Source organism: Aulonocara stuartgranti (assembly GCF_965226115.1).
Source record: "Aulonocara stuartgranti genome assembly, chromosome: 9".
NCBI classification, from domain to species: Eukaryota; Metazoa; Chordata; class Actinopteri; order Cichliformes; family Cichlidae; genus Aulonocara; species Aulonocara stuartgranti.
The window spans coordinates 15,511,611-15,533,106 of NC_138960.1; the positions used below are offsets into that span (position 1 = coordinate 15,511,611).

Here is a 21,496-nt window from a genome sequence, read left to right on the forward strand (position 1 = left end):
GGCATGTTTGTTAATACAGGGATGGACATGTTAATGTGATCTTTGGTCTCCCACTCAGAGACACAGGCCTACGAGTGTCCAGCATGCAGACCGCTAACTGAGGACACTCATGTGAGAGAAAATCTGCTCACACAGATATGTAGAGCCAAATACTGTCAATAAGGCCTCTGCAATGTTCTGAAGACAGTTAAACTTGTCAGGTAGTGACCATCCCTTAAGCTTTGCAGGCTCAGAGTGCAGGATGCACAGAGGTTCTCCTCCACTATGTAACTCTCAGTGCTGTCATCTTCTCTCTTCTCTTTCTTTGCATCTCCTCAACCAGTTACAAGCAGATACCTGCCCTTCCCTGATCCTGGTTCTGTCAGAGATTTCTTCCTGTTAAAAAGGAGTTCTTTCTATCCGTTGTTGCCAGTCACTTGCTCACAGGGGATTATCTGGTTGTTTGATCAGTTATGAATCTGCATTTGTTTGTAATAAATAATCTATTCCATATTTATTGATAGAAATTTAGTATTTATTCAGTAAAGTTAATTGTTGTTATTACAGTGATTAGCTTTTATTTATTTATACAAATACAATTAAACATTTTAAAATATATTCTTTTTAAGTCAAGTTAAACCTTACCTTTGATCTTTGTATTCATTTATTTATTTTTTATATTGATTCCATCTATTAATTTTGCGCACTCAGTCAATAGGCATCAGTATAAATGACAAAAATATCTTAAGAAGTTTCTTATGCTTCCACAAACTGTCACAAAAATATCACCAAATTTTAATTTGCTCTTATATTTATCAGTGAAAACTACAGAAAAAATTCCATTCATCAATTTGTAGCACAATGCGAGTAAGAATGCAAACATACTTTTGGATCTGAGACGGGCTCAAACCTAATGGAGGTCATTAAACATGTAAATCAACAAAAAGTGCAATTACATCACAGGCCACAAAATATAAGGAGCCACCAACACACTGTAGAAAAGTTTAATTCTCTTCATCCTCTCAAAAAAACAAACAAAAAACAAAACCCAGATGCACCAGGCCGTCCACTTGTTTAAATGACAAAAGTAACACTTTTAAAAAAATTACACTGAGCACACTAGATCCAAAGATGAGACCTGTTGCCATCCTTGTGTAATTTGGCATACTTGAACCTTTTTCCATCTCCGGTCTTCACAGCCACCCTTCCACTTAGGCTAATTCTGATGAGGCATCAGTGAACAGATCAGCTGAAGGGCCAGATGAATCTCTCAGGTTCGGTGTCAGCTCTGTTGGATTTTTACCTGTTTCTTAAAGACATGACTTTCATATAGTGTTCTTTTCTTCCATTTCCTTGAACTTCCTCAATTCTGTTCATTGTGAGATGGACAGAATCAACTATCTGAGGCATGCTGAGATATGTTAGCATTAGGTTAATTTTCAGTTTACTGAGCTACTTGGGAATTACTTAAATACGATTATACCTTTTAAACTGTGTTACCGTTGGCATTTTTCATAGATTCAACCAAAAACAAGGAAACAAATGATGTGTTTTCATGACAGGATGCTACTAACAAAATGCCAAAGATACAATTTAAAAATGGGTCTTCACTAAGTTGTCTGAGTGTAGACAAAACGCTGGTTCATCCCTTGAATTAGCTGCCTTTGAATTACTCATAGGTCAGTGTTAAGTGACTTATGAGTAACCTAAAATAAACATTTCACTGAAAATGAGTGAAAAGTCACCCAATGTCAAAAGAAAAACAAAAGAAAACCAAGAGAACTATTAGTTAACACAGCAGTCTGTGCCCTGATGCACTGGATTATAACATTAGTGAGAGGTACTGGTTACTCCCATCTCATCAGTGGTTTGGTATCTGATAGTCTGGTGTTGTATTTTGCACCACGATGAGAAAAGGTCATTAAAACTGACAATGGACCAGCCGTCCCACTAGCGAGTAGATTCACAGTACACTTCCATTTTTTTAACCAACCAGAATAGGTCAAGGTCGGCTGTGCAGCAGGCAGGAATTGGACCTAAAACGCCAGACTTGGGAAACAAGAGGTAAACTTAGAAGCAGCTTTATTGCGTAGCCTTTACCAAAGCACAAAATAATAACAGCTCAACTAATTCTCATTCACACAATGAAGAGAGAACCAACCATGAGGGAGAACAAAAAGAGCAGATTGAGACTAAGACAATATGTCCACATAGGATGATGAGGAAAATACTAAAGGTGAGCAGATCCATCCAGATATTGACAGTATTAATACCAACGCTGGAAATGGTATCAGAGCGAGAGTATCGTGATAGGATTGATCCTTTGTTTCTGCCTTCTAAGTTCAGCAGCATGTAGCCCACTGAATGTCTTCAATTAGTTGTTTTTAGGAAATAAATAGATACACCTCAGACATGCACTCTGAAAAATATCTGAACCTTTTTGTGTCGACTATCATATCTATTTTATTTATATCCCATAGGACATTTAAACAACAGAAGTTGACCCAGAGTGCTTTAGAAACAGGCACATATACATTTCATGTTTAAAAAACAAACAAACAAAAAAACAGTTTCAAATACATGAAAAGCTGAATGGTGTGTTTTGTTGTGCTAACTAATTATTGTGGAAATTAAAAATCACAGTGACTTAGTGGTTGTTAAAATTTAGAATTCAATGCAAATTCATGATGCTTCATCTCATAAATAATTACACACTGCTTTTTGATACATAAGCTGCTTATTAAAAGTTAAATGTATCAGTATTGGTATTGGCAATACTAGCCATTAGGGATGCACCGATACCGGTATCGGGTATCGGCCTCGATACCACATTTTCTAAAGTACTCGTTAAACGTCCCCCGATACCGAGGACCGATACCACGGTCTGAGACCTTTCTATGTTTGAGCGGCATGTAAGGGGTTAATCACAGGCGCCGAGTGCCCGCCCCCAGGCCCCGGCTGCAGCTCAGAGCGGGGAGAAAGCGAGGCGAGACATATCAGCTGTGTGGAACTATTTCAAAGTGAACGAAGACCCGAAAACAAAGGCGGACTGCAAATTGTGCTCAGCGAAATTGTCCAGAGGAGGCTCTAAAGGTAGCGCATTTAACACAAGCAATTTAATCAAGCACCTAAAATCCCAACATAACAACGAGTACAAAGAGTTTACCCACGCTTATTAGCACAGAGGAGCATAGCTGATGCTATAGCAGTGGGACGGAAAATAGTTGGGCATTTTAAACATGCAGCGGGGCCTCGGGTCCTTCTGCCGGGTAGTCCAGTTTACGGAAGAACACCTCAGGCTGTCAGGTTAAAACACTCGGTCGTGTTTTCGTAGCGTAAACGCTGGCCCTCCTCTCAGAGCCTACGCTCTATCTGCTATTCCCGAACCAGTGTTGCCAACTCCTCAGTAAGGAAAATCACTATTGGTTGTCCTAAAAGTCGCTAAATGACGTCATCGCCTAATTTGCATAATTGGTCATGCTAATCTAATTGTAACCTATGTTGTTGGAGAGAGAAATAACATCGTGGAAGAGACATAAAGTGAGTAAAAAACGTCCTAAATGCATTTAGAGTTTATTTAGAACTACAAATTAAATTTCTTTTAGCAATTGTTTTTTTTAATGTCACAATTCCAACCCTGCTCCTTTACCCGGACTTGGACCGGCAAAAGTGACCTGAAATAGGCACTCTGGTGGAGTTACTTTGTGTGTGTGTGTTTATTTGCTGTTTTAAACCTTGTGATCCACAAAACAGCATATGAGTAAAAGAAGAACTGACTGTGTTACAGCACCCGCTGCTTGTTGAGAGTAAAAGCGATACGCGCTTTCACGTCTTTTTTAGCGACTTTTTTTTAGAAAAAAAGTCGCTAAGGGGTCTGAAAACTCGCTAAATATAGCGACAAAGTCGCTAAGTTGGCAACACTGTCCCGAACAGAGATACGCAAGTTTCTCCGTGATTGCAGCTGCCAGTCAAAGCTCTTATGATGACGTTTCACCCCAATCTAACATCACTGCGGTAGGAATTAGAATCAAACTTATGGGAGAGGAGACCCCTTGGACATCAATCAGCGTGATGAGAACTATTGATAACAAAAGAAAGAATCTTTGGAAATCTTTTAGTCTGATCGCTAACATGGAGGAGGCGGGGTTTATGACCTATACTGCAACCAGACACCAGGGGGCGATAGAGACGTTTTGGCTTCATTTTTGGGGAGCTGTCGCGTCGTCCATGTTTTATACAGTCATTGGTATCAAGCCTGTAAACTCAATATTCAATCCCATTCCTGGAAAAGGATCTCATTCATCAGGAATCTCTAATCCACAACTATAATCTCAGAGCATCTTCTTTTTGACTAAAGCTAATCTTTTATGCCGAAAGTCCAGAATACTCCTCAAAATGCATGCAGCTTGATTTCAAACCAGTCAAAGATGCTGTTTCTGTGTTTTGAAGGTCTGGTCCAGCCACCTCCACAATTTGTCTCAATTTAAGAACTTTTGTCTCAAGCGGTCTCTAGAAGCCAAAACAATGAAGAAGTTGGTTCCAGTCTTTTCCCACTGAAAGTGGTTCAAGCTTTAAAAAGGTCTTTATAAAACATTAGCATTTCATAAGAACATATTAAATTACAGCTTAATAAAAACACTGAAGCATCCATTTCCAACTCTCCTACTAATCTTAAAATAACGCTAGTTACTGTTTTCCAGAAAACATCATCTTCCCCTCCCATCAAGTACTTCTGAATAAACTGCAATCTGAAAGCTGCAGTTCTGCTCTCTCGGTGAACTTGTCCTTGTCCACCTTCTTCTTTCGGCAAAAAAAGCACCGCCTTTTTTAAGCCAACCTGGCTTATTTAGATTTGAGGTTCTCAAACCAACCTCAGTTTCCTGTGGAATTTGCAGACACCTGCAGCTCCACTATTTCAGTCTCCAAATTTCTCATAGATTTGGCTAAAACCAAAGAGACAGTGACAGTGTACTGCTGACAAAATTGTTTGATTTAAGTTTTGCCACCACTGCCATAAAGACAGAAAATCATCTTTCCTAGATTTAAACACTCTCCAGAAAAATCTTAAAGCTGTCTTAAAGTTTGCATCTAATAACAAAGCAGTGCCAGGACACTATAGCTCAACAGTGATCTCACATACAACAGAAACAATTTCTTTTCTGGAAAGAAATCCTATATTTGTACATTTTTCTTGTTGTTCATGACCTTCAGAAAATGGGGTTATAACTTTTCTTCTGCTGTTTAACAGAAGATATATAGGTCTAACTGGCCGGTTTATTTTCAGTCCAGCCTTCCTCTTCACCTTCATCCTCTTCCTCTATCACTATCAGATTCTGTTTGATTCTTTCCTGAGCTTTCATCTCTATTTTATCTGTGACATCATTTTCAATTTGAGTGCTAGTGACACTCTGATTTTTTTTCTTTTTGACAGAAACTTTAAAGGAATCTTCTATCAACATTTGACTACCTCTGTCCTCTGTTTCATTTGCAGTTGTTTTTGTTTCTTGAGCTTTCCTGAACTCTCCTTCTCTGCACCTCTGTTATTTTCCTGTGTATTTCCATCATAGTTTGACTTTGAGTTTGGACAATTTGCTCTACATTGTCTTCTTCTGTAGTCCGCTTTTGCTGCACTTCAGCTGCTTTCTGAGCAAGTTTCACAGTAATTTGCTCTCCTTTTTCTTTTATTTCAGTGCTCCCTGAATCTCTGGCTTCCGTTGTTCTCTCTCTGTTCACTGGTCTAACTAATACACTGATCCATAAGCTAGAGATGGCACGATACCACTTTTTTATGTCCGATACCGATACCGATATCATAAATTTGGATATCTGCCGATACCGATATGAATCCGATATAGTGTTTTTTAACCAACAAAACTGTTTTTTAAAATATCTTGCTGCATTTTGCAAGTCTGCAAGTTCATACTCAAGTTTAAAACAACAACTACACTAAAGCTATTCTGTTATACCTGTATACAAAAAAAATATTTCATAGTTCAGCAATACTGATCAATCTAATAAACTTAAACCTACACCATCCTCCCTATTCTGGTATTTTAAAGAGTACTTAGTGTAAATATTAAGCAACCTAACTAATAGGGTTCCAACTCCCAGCAACAACAAAAATAAATAAATAAAAAATAGGGAACCACCCCTCACGCTCCACCTCATGATGCTTAATCGACGTAATCAACCTTAATTTGATGCAGTGCGAAAAAAAATGCACAGAAATCAATTATTTTTCAAGAAATATTAAATAGATTCAACATCTTTCTTCAACAAAATTGCAGACTGCACAGATGGTACCTTCCCAAAGTAAAGAGTACTATAGCTTACTAGGGTATATATATTAGACTTAATAGTCACTATATACAGTAATTGACTTCTATTCATTTTACATCAAATTAAAACTTTGGGTGTCAGATAATTATTTATTAAAAGCTCGACATTTTAAATGAGAATAAGAAAGAAAAGTATGTCTTTGTGCCCCCTTTTCCCTGTTCATGCCCTATCGGCCCCCCTGGCTAAACTTTGCAAGATCCGCCCCTGCACAGTTACCAGCCGTCAGCTACGTAGAAAAAGATCCTCGAGTAGAAAGTAAGATTAAATAAATTCTAACAACAGCTTATCAAGCTTAAACATTCTGCTGTTGTTCAGCCGCTGGTTTCCTCTTTCTGGTGCAAAGTGGGCCAAAAACAAACCAGAGAGACGGACTCCCGACAGAAAAGCCGATCAGCTGATCATTAAGCAGTTTCATGATTGAAGTAGCAGCCGGAGAGCGAGAGGCAGTCGCTCGTTAAGCTTAACGCAGGAATGCTTTACAAACATTCAGAGATGGACTTACACACTTGCTTTACTTCTCTCGGGGATAACTTTGTCGGAGATGAAATGCCGGGTTGCTAGCGAAGCTCCACATGCTATTGTTGAAATCTCCCAATTCTTTGAATCTTTGGGCTGAAGGAAGGACAATACTCGGTGTATCAATGCTCAATCAACAATCATTTATTTCCATACAATTCAACAGTCAGAGCATTACAACGTCCGGTCGGGAGAGATGCTACCAGAGGGTCAGGCACATGTCTCAAAATGGTGACGGGTTGCTCAGCTTTTTATAGTCTCTAGTGGCCCCCATCTAGTCGTAAAAGCCAAAACATCACATTCTTTCTCTGTTACAGCGCCTAAGTTATGACCTCGGCTCCCTGTCTTTCTCTGCTTTCTGTAAGGTGGGGGTGTGGAATGTGGTCTGTCTCTTCTATTATCGGCACAAGGTCCTCTGCACACAACATTCTCTTCATGATTCAGCAGTATGAAATGTCAAGAAACAGTGTAACGGTGTGTTCACACCGAACGCGATGGACGCGAATAGAACGCCCCTAATTTGACGCGTGTACATTCGCGTCTCAACGCGTGTCCAAGAAAAATCCATCGTGAACCGGAAATGTGGGAGGAATGTGGGAGGGAGTTGTGCCAGACCGGTATCTTTGCAAGATGGCAGCTATCGAGCTAGCGCTTGAAGAGAGAGTCTCCCTTCTCTATGTACTGTGGAGAGCAGAGCAGCAGCGTAAAAGACGTCCTCGCCGTACCTGGGTCCATCAGGTCCTCCAGAGGCATGAGCAGTTTGGTGAGTTTCACCACTTGCTCCAGGAGCTGCGCCTGGATGACGGCCGATTCCAGCGCTATCACCGTCGGCCAGTTTGAGGACCTGCTTTCCCTCGTCGGTCCCAGCATTGCCCGCCTAGACACCAACTACAGACGCTCAATCCCACCTGCAGAGCGCCTGTCCGTCTGCCTGAGGTTAGTAAAACTATTTAATACGGTAGTCCTTTATTGATATCTGTGCTAATATGCTAATCCATCCAGTTATACACTGCTAACATGGATGTTAGGTTTGTAGCATAAACCTATTCGCTGGAACGTTAAGACAATATAATTACACTGCAAGCAAGACGCAAGTAGGCAAACTTCTTCATGTTACTCGTGCACGGGAGAGAACCGGACAACCGCTTGACTCCAGTTGGTCTCGTCCGTTCTCCCATACACTGTCCTTTTATTGAGGTTACATGAATATGCATAGGTTCATTAACATACGACGTCTACATACAAACAAAGAGTACCTTGCCTGTGGCCTGTGTGTGTGTGTGTGTGTGTGTGTGTGTGTGTGTGTGTGTGTGGGGACTGCTGATCAAAGGGTCAAACATCCTTGGTCAGGAAGAGGGTAGCCTCCCCCTCACCCTAGATGGTTCATCCTAGATAACACGGTGAGGAAGTCCTGCAGTTCATCTAAACAAAGAGCACCTAGACTAGAACAGACGTAGCTACGTTAATCCTACCATAAAACAATAAGACACGGTATGACCTCTCATGCTCCCAAAGTGCTGTCTAATACACACAAAGTTTGCAGACTATCAAGGATCAAAACCTCTACCAATCTACAACTAATTACAAAACTCTAAGCATATATAAGTAAATATTTCTAAGCATAAATGACAATCAACAATACAAATCTAACATTTCCCCCCTTTTTGACCTTTATGCCTGAAAAGTTCCCAGGTATGAATACCTCATGTCTGACAGTTTCAATGCAAACCTTTTTATACTCAGCATATGTCAAATCACCCTAAATTACTGAAAGGTACACAGTTTAATAAATGTATTAGCAATTACCCCATTCATTGAGCTCATCTCATGGCAAACTGCATCTTACGAGCAACCAAAGAAATTGTTAATTTAATAGTGAAACTAAAAAAGTAACATTTTCAAAAACATCTCAACTTGGTGGTGCTTCCTCCGGGTGTGCACATCACATGTCTCTCTGCAGAGTGGTTTAAGCTCTGCAGGGCGTCATGAATGTCTCTTCCAGTTGTTTCCATCACTGTCCATAGGACCAGAGTCCAAATGTATGTAGAATAGACATTCAAACATACTAGTTGGTTTTGTGGTTCGTCAACATGGGTCTCAGCTATTTCCAAGCTGCAGACCTCTCAGCACTCTAGTTTTATGGCCTCTTACCAGCCCCCATCACCTGACTTCAGACCTTCGTCTTGTGAGGGGGATATTTATGACTCCTTAATTGTCCACGCTCTGCAGAAAAAGCTCTCTGTGGAAAGGGTGCTGGGTTCCGTCATCTTACTGCTGTTATGATCCCAGCAGCCTTCAGAGTGTCATCGTATGCACAGTACAGTGGCACAGCGTTAGGTGATGTTCATAGGAAACTGCTGTTATCACCACCATAGCTTCTGGTTCCTGTGCTTTCACAGAATCATGATGTCATCCTCGAACTCCTTCTGCGCTGTCGATGGAGCTTGGCACGCTCCCCTCATCCCACGAGTTTTCATGTTCCAACGCTGCTGAAGGTTTAAGGCAGAGCACGTCGTACACCTTAGTTGTCTTCCTCAGCGTCAATATTGAATCTTTCATTTTATTTAAAATCTTGCTGTGGGAAGTCTCCTCTTGATTTCCTGGAAGCTTAGTAGCACAGCTCTCTGTGTGATGTCTGCTGTGCTGAAGATGATCTCTGATCCTCCTGAAGCCTCTCTCCCATCTTGTGGACGATCCTCTCCTCTATTTTGCAGGCAGTTTCATGGTCCTTGCTGTGGCTCCAAGGTCTGATTTCATGATGGGCCCCAACCAGCTTGACCTTTGACCTCAACCACTGCCTGGCTGTCAGCTATGCCTGGAATGGTTCACGCTTCTCACTGGGCCTCTGAAGATTTCTCAGGAGATTACTGCTGCACCTGTATTTCCTTGCTAAGAAGAAAAACTTCTATTTGGAGAGCATGTCAACAATCATCAAACCACATTCTTTAGTTCAGTGAACTTCACTTATAGGCCATCAAAGCCTCATCTGAACATGGGTGCACCACTTGCATAGGTTTAATATTTGTAAATAAACGGCTAATCACACAAATCACTGCAACAATAATAAAAAACATTGTTTAATGTTAATCCTTGGACCCCTCCTCTTGACGCATGGACACACCCATGCGTCAACTCACCAAACCTGGATTCCAGTCTTAAAGAAAAAGATTAGCTAGATCATATCCCAGGCAACATCAGGGCATCTCCTCCCCTGGAGCAGCACCACCCTGGACCTATAATCCTGCAATGAAAATGTTAGTGTGCTTTGCATATTAAGTTTGCTTAACACCTGGCTCTCCCAGGAGCCTGCATACACACCATCATGGCCTGGAAAACAAAATCTGGAAGTAAAATCAAACTCCATACCTGTAAACAATTGTATCATAAGGACAAGAAGCATTCAACATCAGCAAGACAAGTGTCATGTGCAGGTTTTCTCAAATCAGTAAACTACAATTATTTTCATAAGTCGCCTCAGACATGGATCATCCCATGTACTCAGGCAACATTAATGTAATCGGTGACTGCTCTTAAGCAAAGTCACTCCACTTATATATTACTATGGGCTCAAAAGTGGCCAGCTAATGAGCCCATATCAAACTATCCCAGAAACACTGTATCTCTTATTTGTTTTACTCATGTCACTTGTCCGTTTCAGCTGAACCTTCCACAGCATTCTCAAAGAAATTAACATTAGCAATACACATTGACTGTAGTCAGACAGAGGTCAGACACAGGTCAACAGGTTCCAGAGGTGCCATAAAAACACCATAAAGTCAACCCTAGCTGTGGAAAGAAGTAACACCAGTTCTCAACACAGGAAATTTCACACAGGTTATTCACATTATCAAAGTAACCTTCACATTTTCCCATCAACACAATGCAACAGCATCACCACTCATAACCTGTAAACACAGTTTTCCTCACACATAAACCCAGAAATCCTGTAGTAGGAAAAAACATCAACCAGTTGTCCTGGTATAAATCGCATCATCAATTCACATGAAGAACTGGCACGCTGTAAGAAAAGAAAATGCAAATATTAGCGCTTGCGCAGGCGTATGCATACTTTGTCACAGATATCTCTGTGAGCAACTCAAGCCTATGAATAACACACCTGATAAATGCACAGACACAGAAAATGGCATTTAAAAGGTTAAATCATCATGCAACCTCGAGTGTTGCTGTCATCTTTCTGCTCCTGTAAAAGGAAACACATGGGTTCATCTGCACCTTTGTCAGGTGGGGGTTAGCTTCACACAATCATGTTCAGTCAGTCAGTCAGTTATTTTAAAATTCTTACTCATTCACTCAGTGGTTCCTTCTTTTGCTAATTGTGGAAATTATCATCGCATTCGTTTCCACGCTCAGCAAAACGACGTTATTTCAAAAAGAAAAATAATTTAGACTGGATTTCCTCGTTGAATCCTTTTTGGGGGGGACTCTCATTTCCTAATTGTCCCAAATAAGTGGCTTTCTCCTGAACCCATTTTAAATGTGGAGAAACTCACTTGCAACAATTTTCTTGACGACGTGTAACGCTTTTAATTCCCGACTTGCAGATCTGCTCAAAGAAAAGAAATTCACAAGCAAAAATCAGTGCTTGTTCAAAAATGAAAAATAAAAAATAACAGAGATTATCAAACCAAACTCTCAGTGCACTGTGAAAGTATCAAAATAAAAAGGCCTTGTTAAGTCATGACACAAGCTCCTCATCTCAGGAGGGTAAATCATACCATTAGCATGGTTTATCATACCATCATACTAATCGGCAGGCTCAACTTCACAACAAAAGAAAAATCATCAGCTAGATTCACTCCAAATCAACCATCAGCTGCACAACACACAACATAACCCTAATGTCATATTAGCTATGAGTTTAATCACCCGGTCTGTGCTCTTCACTCATTTAAGCCACAGATCTATTTTATTCAATTTTTCCTTTTTCCCTTCATCATAAAACATGTGACATGCTGTCATGCACTTCACAAAACAGTCTGTTCTGACGTATTCAGAGTTGTGTATCTAAATACAGGATTCACTCGCACATCAAAGCAGGAAACTCAGTGTTTTAGAGTCTCTACTCAACACACAACAAACTCCAACACATCTCATTCACTCGTGCTAGAATTCAGTCACCTTTCATTAATCTAAAACCGATCAACTAATTTGCATATCAGCTATTAACCCACTAAGTTGACAGGACGACAGAAAAGCATGTTCAAAATAGTATCACAAAAGACAATTTCCCTCATACAGTAAATTACTTATGCTGCCTCAATCAAGCAGGAAGCTTCTCCCAATTTACCATTTTAACACTAAATTTATTGTCTGATCACTGGTTGGTCAAACCAGGATCTTTTTTTTTTTTCCACAAAAGTTAAATTGTTGTCCTGCAACTTGTAGAGTCAATTTTTTTCCTTTAGGATAAATTCAGTATTTGATAACAAGTGTCTGCTAAATTGACACTATTGTAACACTGATGAAAGATAACAAGCTAATTTTCATTGCATGGGTTTGTGTTATTAGGCAGGTCTAATGCATGTCTGTGGAGCTGCATCTCCAGCAGAGCATGTTCTTAAAGCTGCCTTTCCTACACATTTCTCTGCTATTATTTAATCATTTCTTAACTAATGTGCTATGAGTCTTCATGAGTCATTTTGTGTTTGGAATTGTTAGTAGGGTTAATGCATGTTCTGCTTGTGTGTGTGTGATTTTGTATATGTTTCTATTTTCGCAATGTTTCAGACTCCGTCTCAATTTTCCAACTTAAGCAGTCAGTTTTCTTTTCCCCAGGTTTGCTAACCCAAATTTTGATTTCCCACATTAAATAATTCCTATGTGTTCTCACCTAGTCTTCTCACTCTGTTGTCCTCTCACTCTGTTGTCCTCTCCCTCTTCAACAGTCCCGGCAGTTCTCCTTCAGCTTTGTCCTGTCTAGTAGCTGAAGTGCTGCTGCTGCCTTCTTGGGCGACTTCTTAGCAGCTGCTGCCGATTTCTTGGCTTTGGCCGCGGCGGGCTTCTTGGCTTTGCTCTCAGTAGCCTTGTTCATCTTGAAGGATCCGGAGGTCCTGGTGCCCTTGGTCTGCACCAGAGTGCCCTTCGCCACCAGGCTCTTGATGGCGGTCTTGACACGGGCCTTGTTCTTGTCCACATCGTAGCCTCCGGCAGCCAGAGCCTTCTTGAGGGCGGCCACGGACAGGCCGTTGCGCTCCTTGGAAGCGGCCACGGCTTTCACAATCAGCTCGCCCACGCTGAGGCTGACCTTCTTGGGCTTGGAAGTCATCGTCTTCTTCTTCTTGGCCTGAACCTCGGTGCAGGGCGCAGGGCGTGTTTATGATGGAGCCTTTCCCACCACAGCGCTGGCACGTTGAACGCATCATGAAGGGTCCATTTCTTTCATGTCGCTAGCCAGCATGCTAGCTGCATGTGGCTTGCCCGAGTCACTCAGTCCTTTTTGAGCATTTCAACATGCTGCCACCGCCATCTTGCTCGCCCCTCCGTGGAATTCATCCAATCAGACAGGAAGATGGGTTTGCTTTCTTCTGCTGCTGTTTGTCCACATTGCTGCTGCTTTGCTGGGACTTTTTGTGCTCAGGACTTGCTGCTGTCTCTTTATCATGGAGCTGCATTCCTTATCTTCAGGGAGGAGTGAGCTCGCTTGTGAGGTTGAGAAACACATGGCACTGTAAATAAGTCAGCCAGAAACTTGGCCTGCATGTTTCCAATGATGTTAAACTATAACTTTCTTCCGACCGCTGCATGTGGAAAATTGATTCAGGTCTGCTTTTCACCTGAAAGTGACAAACTAAAACATGTTCATTATTATCATCACTGCTTAATCAACACACATCTCTCTCTCTCTCTCTCTCTGTCTGTGTTTGTGTGAACAATCCTTTCTTAAAAGCAGAAAATGACATTGTAGTTGTTTTTCGGCTGATCAACACAAAACCTTTTTCCTATGATTATTTCTCTTCGTCTACAATGTAATTTGTCTCTTTTTCACTCTTTTTTTTTTCTTCACAATAGCTGGTGGTCTGCAAAATCACCGCTCTCACTCACAATCAGAGGCAATCACTTTTGCACAGTGCACAAAAACACTGTGATGTCAGACACATTCACACTCACTTTTTCATCTGCATAAATAAATCATATGGCTGGAGATATGTGCCATGGTGATCCATAAGCATGATCACCAGTTTATTTAATTATTTTTAATCCAACAAAACAAATAAACAAAAACATGATGCTGATGCTACACACACACACGAGTCAAGGAGCAGAAAAACTGCTCATGGAAACGCTGCACACTCTCTGTTTCCCTCTCTTTGAGTAGTTCTCAGACAGCTCTTGATCTGATAATGTGTAGTTTGCTCATCAGCTCAAAAAACAAAAACAAAACTGCAACGCGACATCACACAGTAGTTGCATGCTCTGCCCATAGTGGCAAAGTCTTACACTTACATATTCAACACAGCTTCTCCATCATGTATTTTTAGATGTTTCATACAGGGTTGAGCATATTAGTTGTTTTCACAGATGTGCTCTATATCTCAACAATGGCTCATAATAAGACGACAGTCTTCCACACAGGTCAAGTGCCTCTATGCACTTCATGAGTTTAAATATTTATCTATATCCCTTCACCTCACATGTCATTGTACTGAATTTAAGCAACCACAAGCTTAATGTAGATTACTTTTAACAACTATCCACCTCAATTAAATCTATGGTCTGGCACACAGGCTGCTGTCGATCAGGGCAAGCTAAAGAATAAACATTGTATCAGCAAGGGGTGGGGGGAAAGCCATTCACCAGAGCATATCTTAAGTGCTGCTGATGTGGGCTGGCCTTCTCCACAGCTCTCCAAGGCTGGTGTGTTTTCTGAAAACTTCTAACATTTGAATCTCTTCCATTTATAAGCCTGCGATTAACCGCACGGCTCAGGTCCGCGTGACCGCGCTCGCGTGAACCCGCGCAGCTGTGGAGCCGTCGCTCTCTCTCTTTTTTACATAAATACTTTGTGCTGCCAGGAGCAAAGTCCAGCACAAACGTCTGTCTCCCTCCGACTCACTCTTGGTTGCTTAGAAACCCATGATAACAACAACAGTCGGTGTCACAGACCACATGTTCTGCTCCGCACACACAACAACAACAACAACGACGACGACAATGACAACAACACAAAATAGGCCTACTGTCCAGCACAATCTGGACCCCGCGGAACTTCTCAACACCCCACTGAGCGGTGGAGAACTCACTACAGTACCCCACACAGCGGTCTGTATTTCGCCCCACTAAGACGGCGAACCAAAAAAAGTTCGAACTGCGCAACTCTGCGACTTAATGCTTCTGTACAAAAAACCCCACTGAGCGGCTTTGTACATCGCCCCACTTAGACGGCGAATTTTAGCCCCACTAAGCGGCCACGGACAACGCCCCACTGAGCGGCGAAGACGTACAGTTATAGAGTTGGACTCTAAACTTACTCGGTGTTGCTTAGCGTGTAATATCAGCCTCGAATCCCGCCAATCGCCATTCATCGAGGAGAAAAGACATACAGCGAATCCACAGGAACTTCCTGGCTGACGTCAGTCTTTCAGCGTGTCCCTCCTCCCCTCGGTGAATGCGATTCCAGGGCTCTGGCATCGAAGGACCAATTAATGTTAGGTTTGTAGCATAAACCTATTCGCTGGAACGTTAAGACAATATAATTACACTGCAAGCAAGACGCAAGTAGGCAAACTTCTTCATGTTACTCGTGCACGGGAGAGAACCGGACAACCGCTTGACTCCAGTTGGTCTCGTCCGTTCTCCCATACACTGTCCTTTTATTGAGGTTACATGAATATGCATAGGTTCATTAACATACGACGTCTACATACAAACAAAGAGTACCTTGCCTGTGGCCTGTGTGTGTGTGTGTGTGTGTGTGTGTGTGTGTGTGTGTGTGTGGGGACTGCTGATCAAAGGGTCAAACATCCTTGGTCAGGAAGAGGGTAGCCTCCCCCTCACCCTAGATGGTTCATCCTAGATAACACGGTGAGGAAGTCCTGCAGTTCATCTAAACAAAGAGCACCTAGACTAGAACAGACGTAGCTACGTTAATCCTACCATAAAACAATAAGACACGGTATGACCTCTCATGCTCCCAAAGTGCTGTCTAATACACACAAAGTTTGCAGACTATCAAGGATCAAAACCTCTACCAATCTACAACTAATTACAAAACTCTAAGCATATATAAGTAAATATTTCTAAGCATAAATGACAATCAACAATACAAATCTAACAATGGATGTGCTATGCTAACAGTGAATGCTGTCGGTGTTTACTGAAAGCAAACTGTGGTACAGAGACGACTCTTTATAATATTTCTAGTGATACTCAGAAGGTCTCATCAAGTCCCGATTTAATTCGATTTATGCTGTTATCAGTGTTTGCATGATAGCATGGCTGTGGTGTCACATCAATGTATGCGCTCGGTGTTTGCTGATATCAAACTGTAGCATTAGGACCACTGAGTTAACCTTTGTAGTGATACTCACTCCTTTTTATTTAGACCTGGTTTAATTCTGGGATAGTTGAATATTTGTATATAATCCCTGCAGCTGTCAGACTCTATAGCAGGGGTCACAGCCTTTATTAAAACAGAGTTAGATAAAACTGTGAACAGTTTGGTTCATCTCTAGTTACATGGTTCTATCTTGATAAGCTGTCTTATCACAGATTAATTTTTCAAAAATATTAATGATTTAAGCAAGGAAAGGGCTACATGTCAACACACAACTCTTTATTTCTATTAATGTCTTACTTCATTCCTACCTGATTGACATGTTTAGGAATTGTGAGTGATTGGCTCACTGTAGTGGCAAAAGTTGCTACCAATCAAATTATAATATGTTAAAGTTAAAACAAAACACAACTGTTTTAGATATTATCTAATATACATTTTGTAATTATCCTTATAATTACAAAAGGTTTTATGTAAGATTCATGTTTTGTGATTTAAATCTGACATCACAAAAGTATTTTGGAATTTGAATAATGTATTTTGTAACTGCAGTACACATAATACTGATTTTGAACAATTTTGTCCAGGTTCCTTGTCACCGGGGACTCCTTCAGGACCATCGCGTTCAGTTTCAGAGTCGGTGTGTCCACGGTGAGCCAGATCACCCCCCAGGCAGCGACGTCCATCTGGGACTGTCTAGTGGACGACTTCATGGCTGTGCCTTCACCTGGAGACTGGCGCTCCATCACAGAGGGATTCCAGGAGCGCTGGAACTTTCCTCTGTGCTGTGCAGCTCTGGATGGGAAGCACATCCAGACAAAGGCACCCCATATATCATATAGGAGACACACACATTGATATACACTAAATATTCATTTCATTTCTTTTTTGTGGTGCCCAAATTGATGCACCTGCTTGATTTTGTTTAAACAATTATTGCACACTTTCTGTAAATCCAGTAAACTTCTTTTCACTTCTCAAATATCACTGTGTGTGTCTCCTGTATGATATTTAACTGACATTTTTTATTGTAACAACCAACAATTTATACAGGAAAATAATGTCTATTAACAAGGTTGCCCAAACTTCTGCATCCCACTGTATCAGTATATTTTGTCATTAGTATAATATGAAATAAATTCTACATGTGTCAAGTCGTGTGCCAACATTTGCTGTGTAGTAGAACTGAGACATTAGTCATTATAAACATTTATTTGAAATAATATTAAAAGTCTCAAACAGAAAAACATTAAACATAAATATATAAAATATAAGAATTTACAGAGAGACAGGAATAAAAAGGACCAGCTGCTCTCCAGAGCAGGAACAAGGCTGAGGAGGAAATGCTCCATTGGAGACTGGTGTGGCCTCTTCAGGGACTCCAGGATGGCCAGCTCCACCGCCGATGGACCGTCCTGGGACCCGTCCCTCATCTGCCTCGGAGCCGTCCTACTCTGTGGGCCTGTAAAACAGCACAAAACAAAGAAATGAGAAGGCTGCTACTAGATTTTAATTTCAACATTGAAAAAAAACAAAACAATAACAGGATATAATCAGATTGGTTGTAGATATTTAGTAAAGGTGATCACAAGGGAATCCCACCGACTAAAAAGGTATCAGTGCTTGCTGTACATATCTGTGGGTGCAGCAGCAGGAGCTCAGGGACTGGGGATGCTCTGCTGCAGAATCAGTTGGTTCTATCAATACAGTATTAAATGTTAACAGGTTCGATATAATAATCGTAGAGTAGACAGTGGTCCCTCATTTATTGCAGGGGTTCTCAGAATAACTAGCCCCTGGTCACAGTTCTCACAATTGATTCTCAAAGTGCAAACCTTTGTAGATTGCAAAACGTAAAAGTATTATTATGCCGCGGTTTGTCTTCATCTGCCCGCCACTTTCGTGCGCCTTTTTCCCTCACGGTGCAGGTGTCTATTTCCGAATGAGGCTCATAGTTATGGGTGTTTTTGTGCTGTTTTTTCTATTGGACGCGATGGTTATCAAAACCAAACGTGATAAATTTGGCAAGCGCAGGAGATTTGTCAATCAGGCTGCAGAATGCAATGCTGTACTGTGCAATAAAAAATCAGCGAAAAAGCAAAGCAGTGACGGATGAACAGCGGGACCACTGTGTGCTGTTTATTAATAAACAATAAAATATATTCCTAAATGATAACATGCATAAAAGCAGAACGGTATTTGTACGTCAGTGGGAAAATAGCGGTGGCTTGCTAGCTTTTGTGCGGCTTCCCCGGGTCAGTGAAAACTTTCAAAAGAGAAATGAATGAACTTACCAGGTTGCCCGATCTCTTCACATATCTTCCTCCAAGCTCGGTCCTTTTTATTCCTGTCTCGGTACTGAAAGCAGCTGGTGTTGTACAGCTCCGAGTTGTTTGCTACCGCATTGATTAGCCTTCCCCTCCATTGAAGTATGAAAGGCTTTGGCTGGATCTGCCCCTTTGACCTAGGTAACAGCCACGTCACCAGGCTCCTGATTGGTTGTCGCGGCGCAATTTGACGCTGGAGTTCAGATTTTTCCAACTCGAGCGGTAGACGCGAAACGCGCGTATGCACAAAATGCAACACAAAAACTCACGCGCGTGGTTTTATTCGCGAGTCAAACGCGCCAGACGCGCTACACTGACGCGCGTTTCACGCGTTTTGGCGTTTTCGCGACGCAAATCTGCTTCCGAATTTTCGCGGGACCCGCAATCGCGCGTCATCGCGCCTTTCCATTGACTTTACATGTAAACCTGACGCTCTATTCGCGTCCATCGCGTTCGGTGTGAACACACCGTTACACATTCAACAGTGTCGAGTAATACAGGTCAATCCAATAGATCTAATGATTTTCACACTCTTTTAGGTCAGAAGTATAATGCAAACTAAGACTACATACTGATCACACACTCTATGTTAAAGGGTATAATATGATCTACAGCAGTATCATACTTCAACTACTTTTGATTACATATATAAGGTAAGATATGATAACAGAATAATATCACACTATCCAGACCACCGACAGGTCCCGCATGCCACAGCCGCTCTATCACGTGATGCATACTGCTCCGACGTGCTAACGTTCTGAGGTGAGTTACGGCGTGTTGCAAGTTTTGTGAGGTGCTTTCGTGATATTTAATGGATCGGATTACATTTTTTATTTTTCTCCGATATCCGATCCAGTAATTTAGGTCAGTATCGGACCGATACCGATACGTAATATCGGATCGGTCCATCTCTACCATAAGCAGACTGTCTTACCTGCTGGTTCAGTATTCTCATGTTCATTTGCTGCCCTCAGCATTTGGCCTATGTCTCATTACAGCTGATTGGTTAATGCAGTCTACCCACTAGTATATATGACTCCTATGTGAGTCATGATATGACTCGTGTGAATGTTTTAAATATAATGGACAATAAGAGTCACTAAAAAAAATGAATCACTGACCTTAATACATGTATGGAATCCATCAGTGAAGATCTAGTTTGTTGGTGTCTAATTTTATTTGCTGTTTTTTACTGAAAACATACAAAAATGCAGTTAAAATGTATGTGGTGGGATTTTTTTAATCTACTAAAGCATATTCAAGTTCACTAAAAGATGATGGATCAGATAATGCTGGTTAAAATGACTCATTTCCTGTGTCCTGTTTTTTAAAGACAAATTGCCTGGCCTACACTGATGTGCATTCGTGTTTCTCAGTCCACTGGATTAAAATAGAGGCTGTGCTCTTTAGTTACCTGTTGCCATGTAAAATGATCATGCATTGGAGCTCTAATGTAGATGCTTTTTTTTCCATTGCCCACACATAAGCCTAATTGAGGGTGAATATACAGAACTTATTTATTGAACCAACTCTAATCAACTCTTTTAATTAACTCCTAGTTTAAGTTTATACACAGAGTTGATTGGTTTAACCAGAATTTTGGAATAGATGTGAAGACTGATGTGTCAATGATGCTTCCACGTAGCCTGACATGCACCTCCCCAGGAAATGTAACTACATTTCTGTCAGCACATGGCGAGGAAACTCTCAACTTTGGTCACATTGCAGAGGACTTCATTTCCTGCCCTCATGTGTTTCTTCCTAATTAGAATCACCTGTGCCCTACTTTATTACATTTCCCCCATCGGCCATGTGTTGTTGATTAGAAGATCCTCAGTCATTCAAGGGAAAATTATTTCTGGGTCGAAGGAAGAGAGAGAACGTGAGTAAGCATACGTTATCTCAGCATCTCAGCATCTTTGTGTTTAAGAAGCTGGCTGTTCTCCTTGTGGCAATGGTAACCAGACCTACCTTCTTCTTAAGGACTGTATGGACTGATATATGTGTACTTAAATTCAGTTTCAAGTAAAGTCTTACTTTTGAGTCGAGTGTCTTATTGATTCAATTGTTGCTGGAAAAAAAAGAATGGAAAAAATACACCGAAGAAAATTGTAATGAAATGATTTGCATTAAAATCAGTTTGAGAAAGGGCTTAATATTAAACCAAAACAGATGTGTCAGTTCCTCCAACAAAGCCAACAGAGTCATTAAAAAAACTCAAATGTTAGCTTTTCTGAATAAAATCAAACACCAAATCCAATTTTCTATATCTATTTATTTAATGAATGAGTCTTTGGTAAAGTCCTAAAGCGTGACATGTGTCATTGTGTAAACTGGTTATGTCAACCACAGTTGGTAGAAGTTAAACACAGCTACAGCAAAGATGAAATTTCCTAAACACGATGATTGATATGCTGGTTTGGAGTGCACAGCCAGTGCCGGTGAGTTTAAAGTTGATATCAACAATTGATAGAAATGAAAGAGGAGAAAGAGTGTGTACAACATGGTTGGAGAGGTCGAGGAGAACAATAGTTTCAATACAACAAGGTAGAAGAATTCTGCATTGCATTCTCTAATGTATCATGTATCATAATGTTACTAATCAGTGTAGCCACTGTCATCCGAGTCATTGTTAGAATTGTCTTGGTGCTTTTGTAGGGTCTTTACCTTACAATATACAGCGCCTTACAATATAAAGTGTCATGAGGCAGCTGTTGCTGTGATTTGGTCCTATATGAATAAAACTGATTTTAATTGAGAGCGATGTGTGACAACCCCACAGATATAAACATGTTCCCAACCTAGTACAAAAGTATAA

General features: G+C 41.0%; 1 protein-coding gene and 1 long non-coding RNA gene across 2 annotated transcripts; both read right to left on the bottom strand.

Moving 5' to 3' along the window:
- Positions 1-11,354: 11,354 nt before the first annotated feature.
- On the bottom strand, positions 11,355-13,152 carry LOC309713993 (histone H1-like). Its single transcript, XM_082546011.1, has one exon. It carries the CDS (start codon positions 13,118-13,120, stop codon positions 12,734-12,736), a length of 387 nt encoding a protein of 128 aa, XP_082402137.1. The 5' UTR covers positions 13,121-13,152; the 3' UTR covers positions 11,355-12,733.
- Positions 13,153-16,865: 3,713 nt separating this feature from the next.
- Positions 16,866-19,144, bottom strand: LOC309713685. Its single transcript, XR_014278644.1, has 2 exons — positions 18,643-19,144; positions 16,866-17,810 (listed from the first exon to the last, which is right to left on the bottom strand). It is a non-coding gene; the product is annotated as an uncharacterized lncRNA (long non-coding RNA).
- Between the last annotated feature and the right edge of the window lie 2,352 nt (positions 19,145-21,496).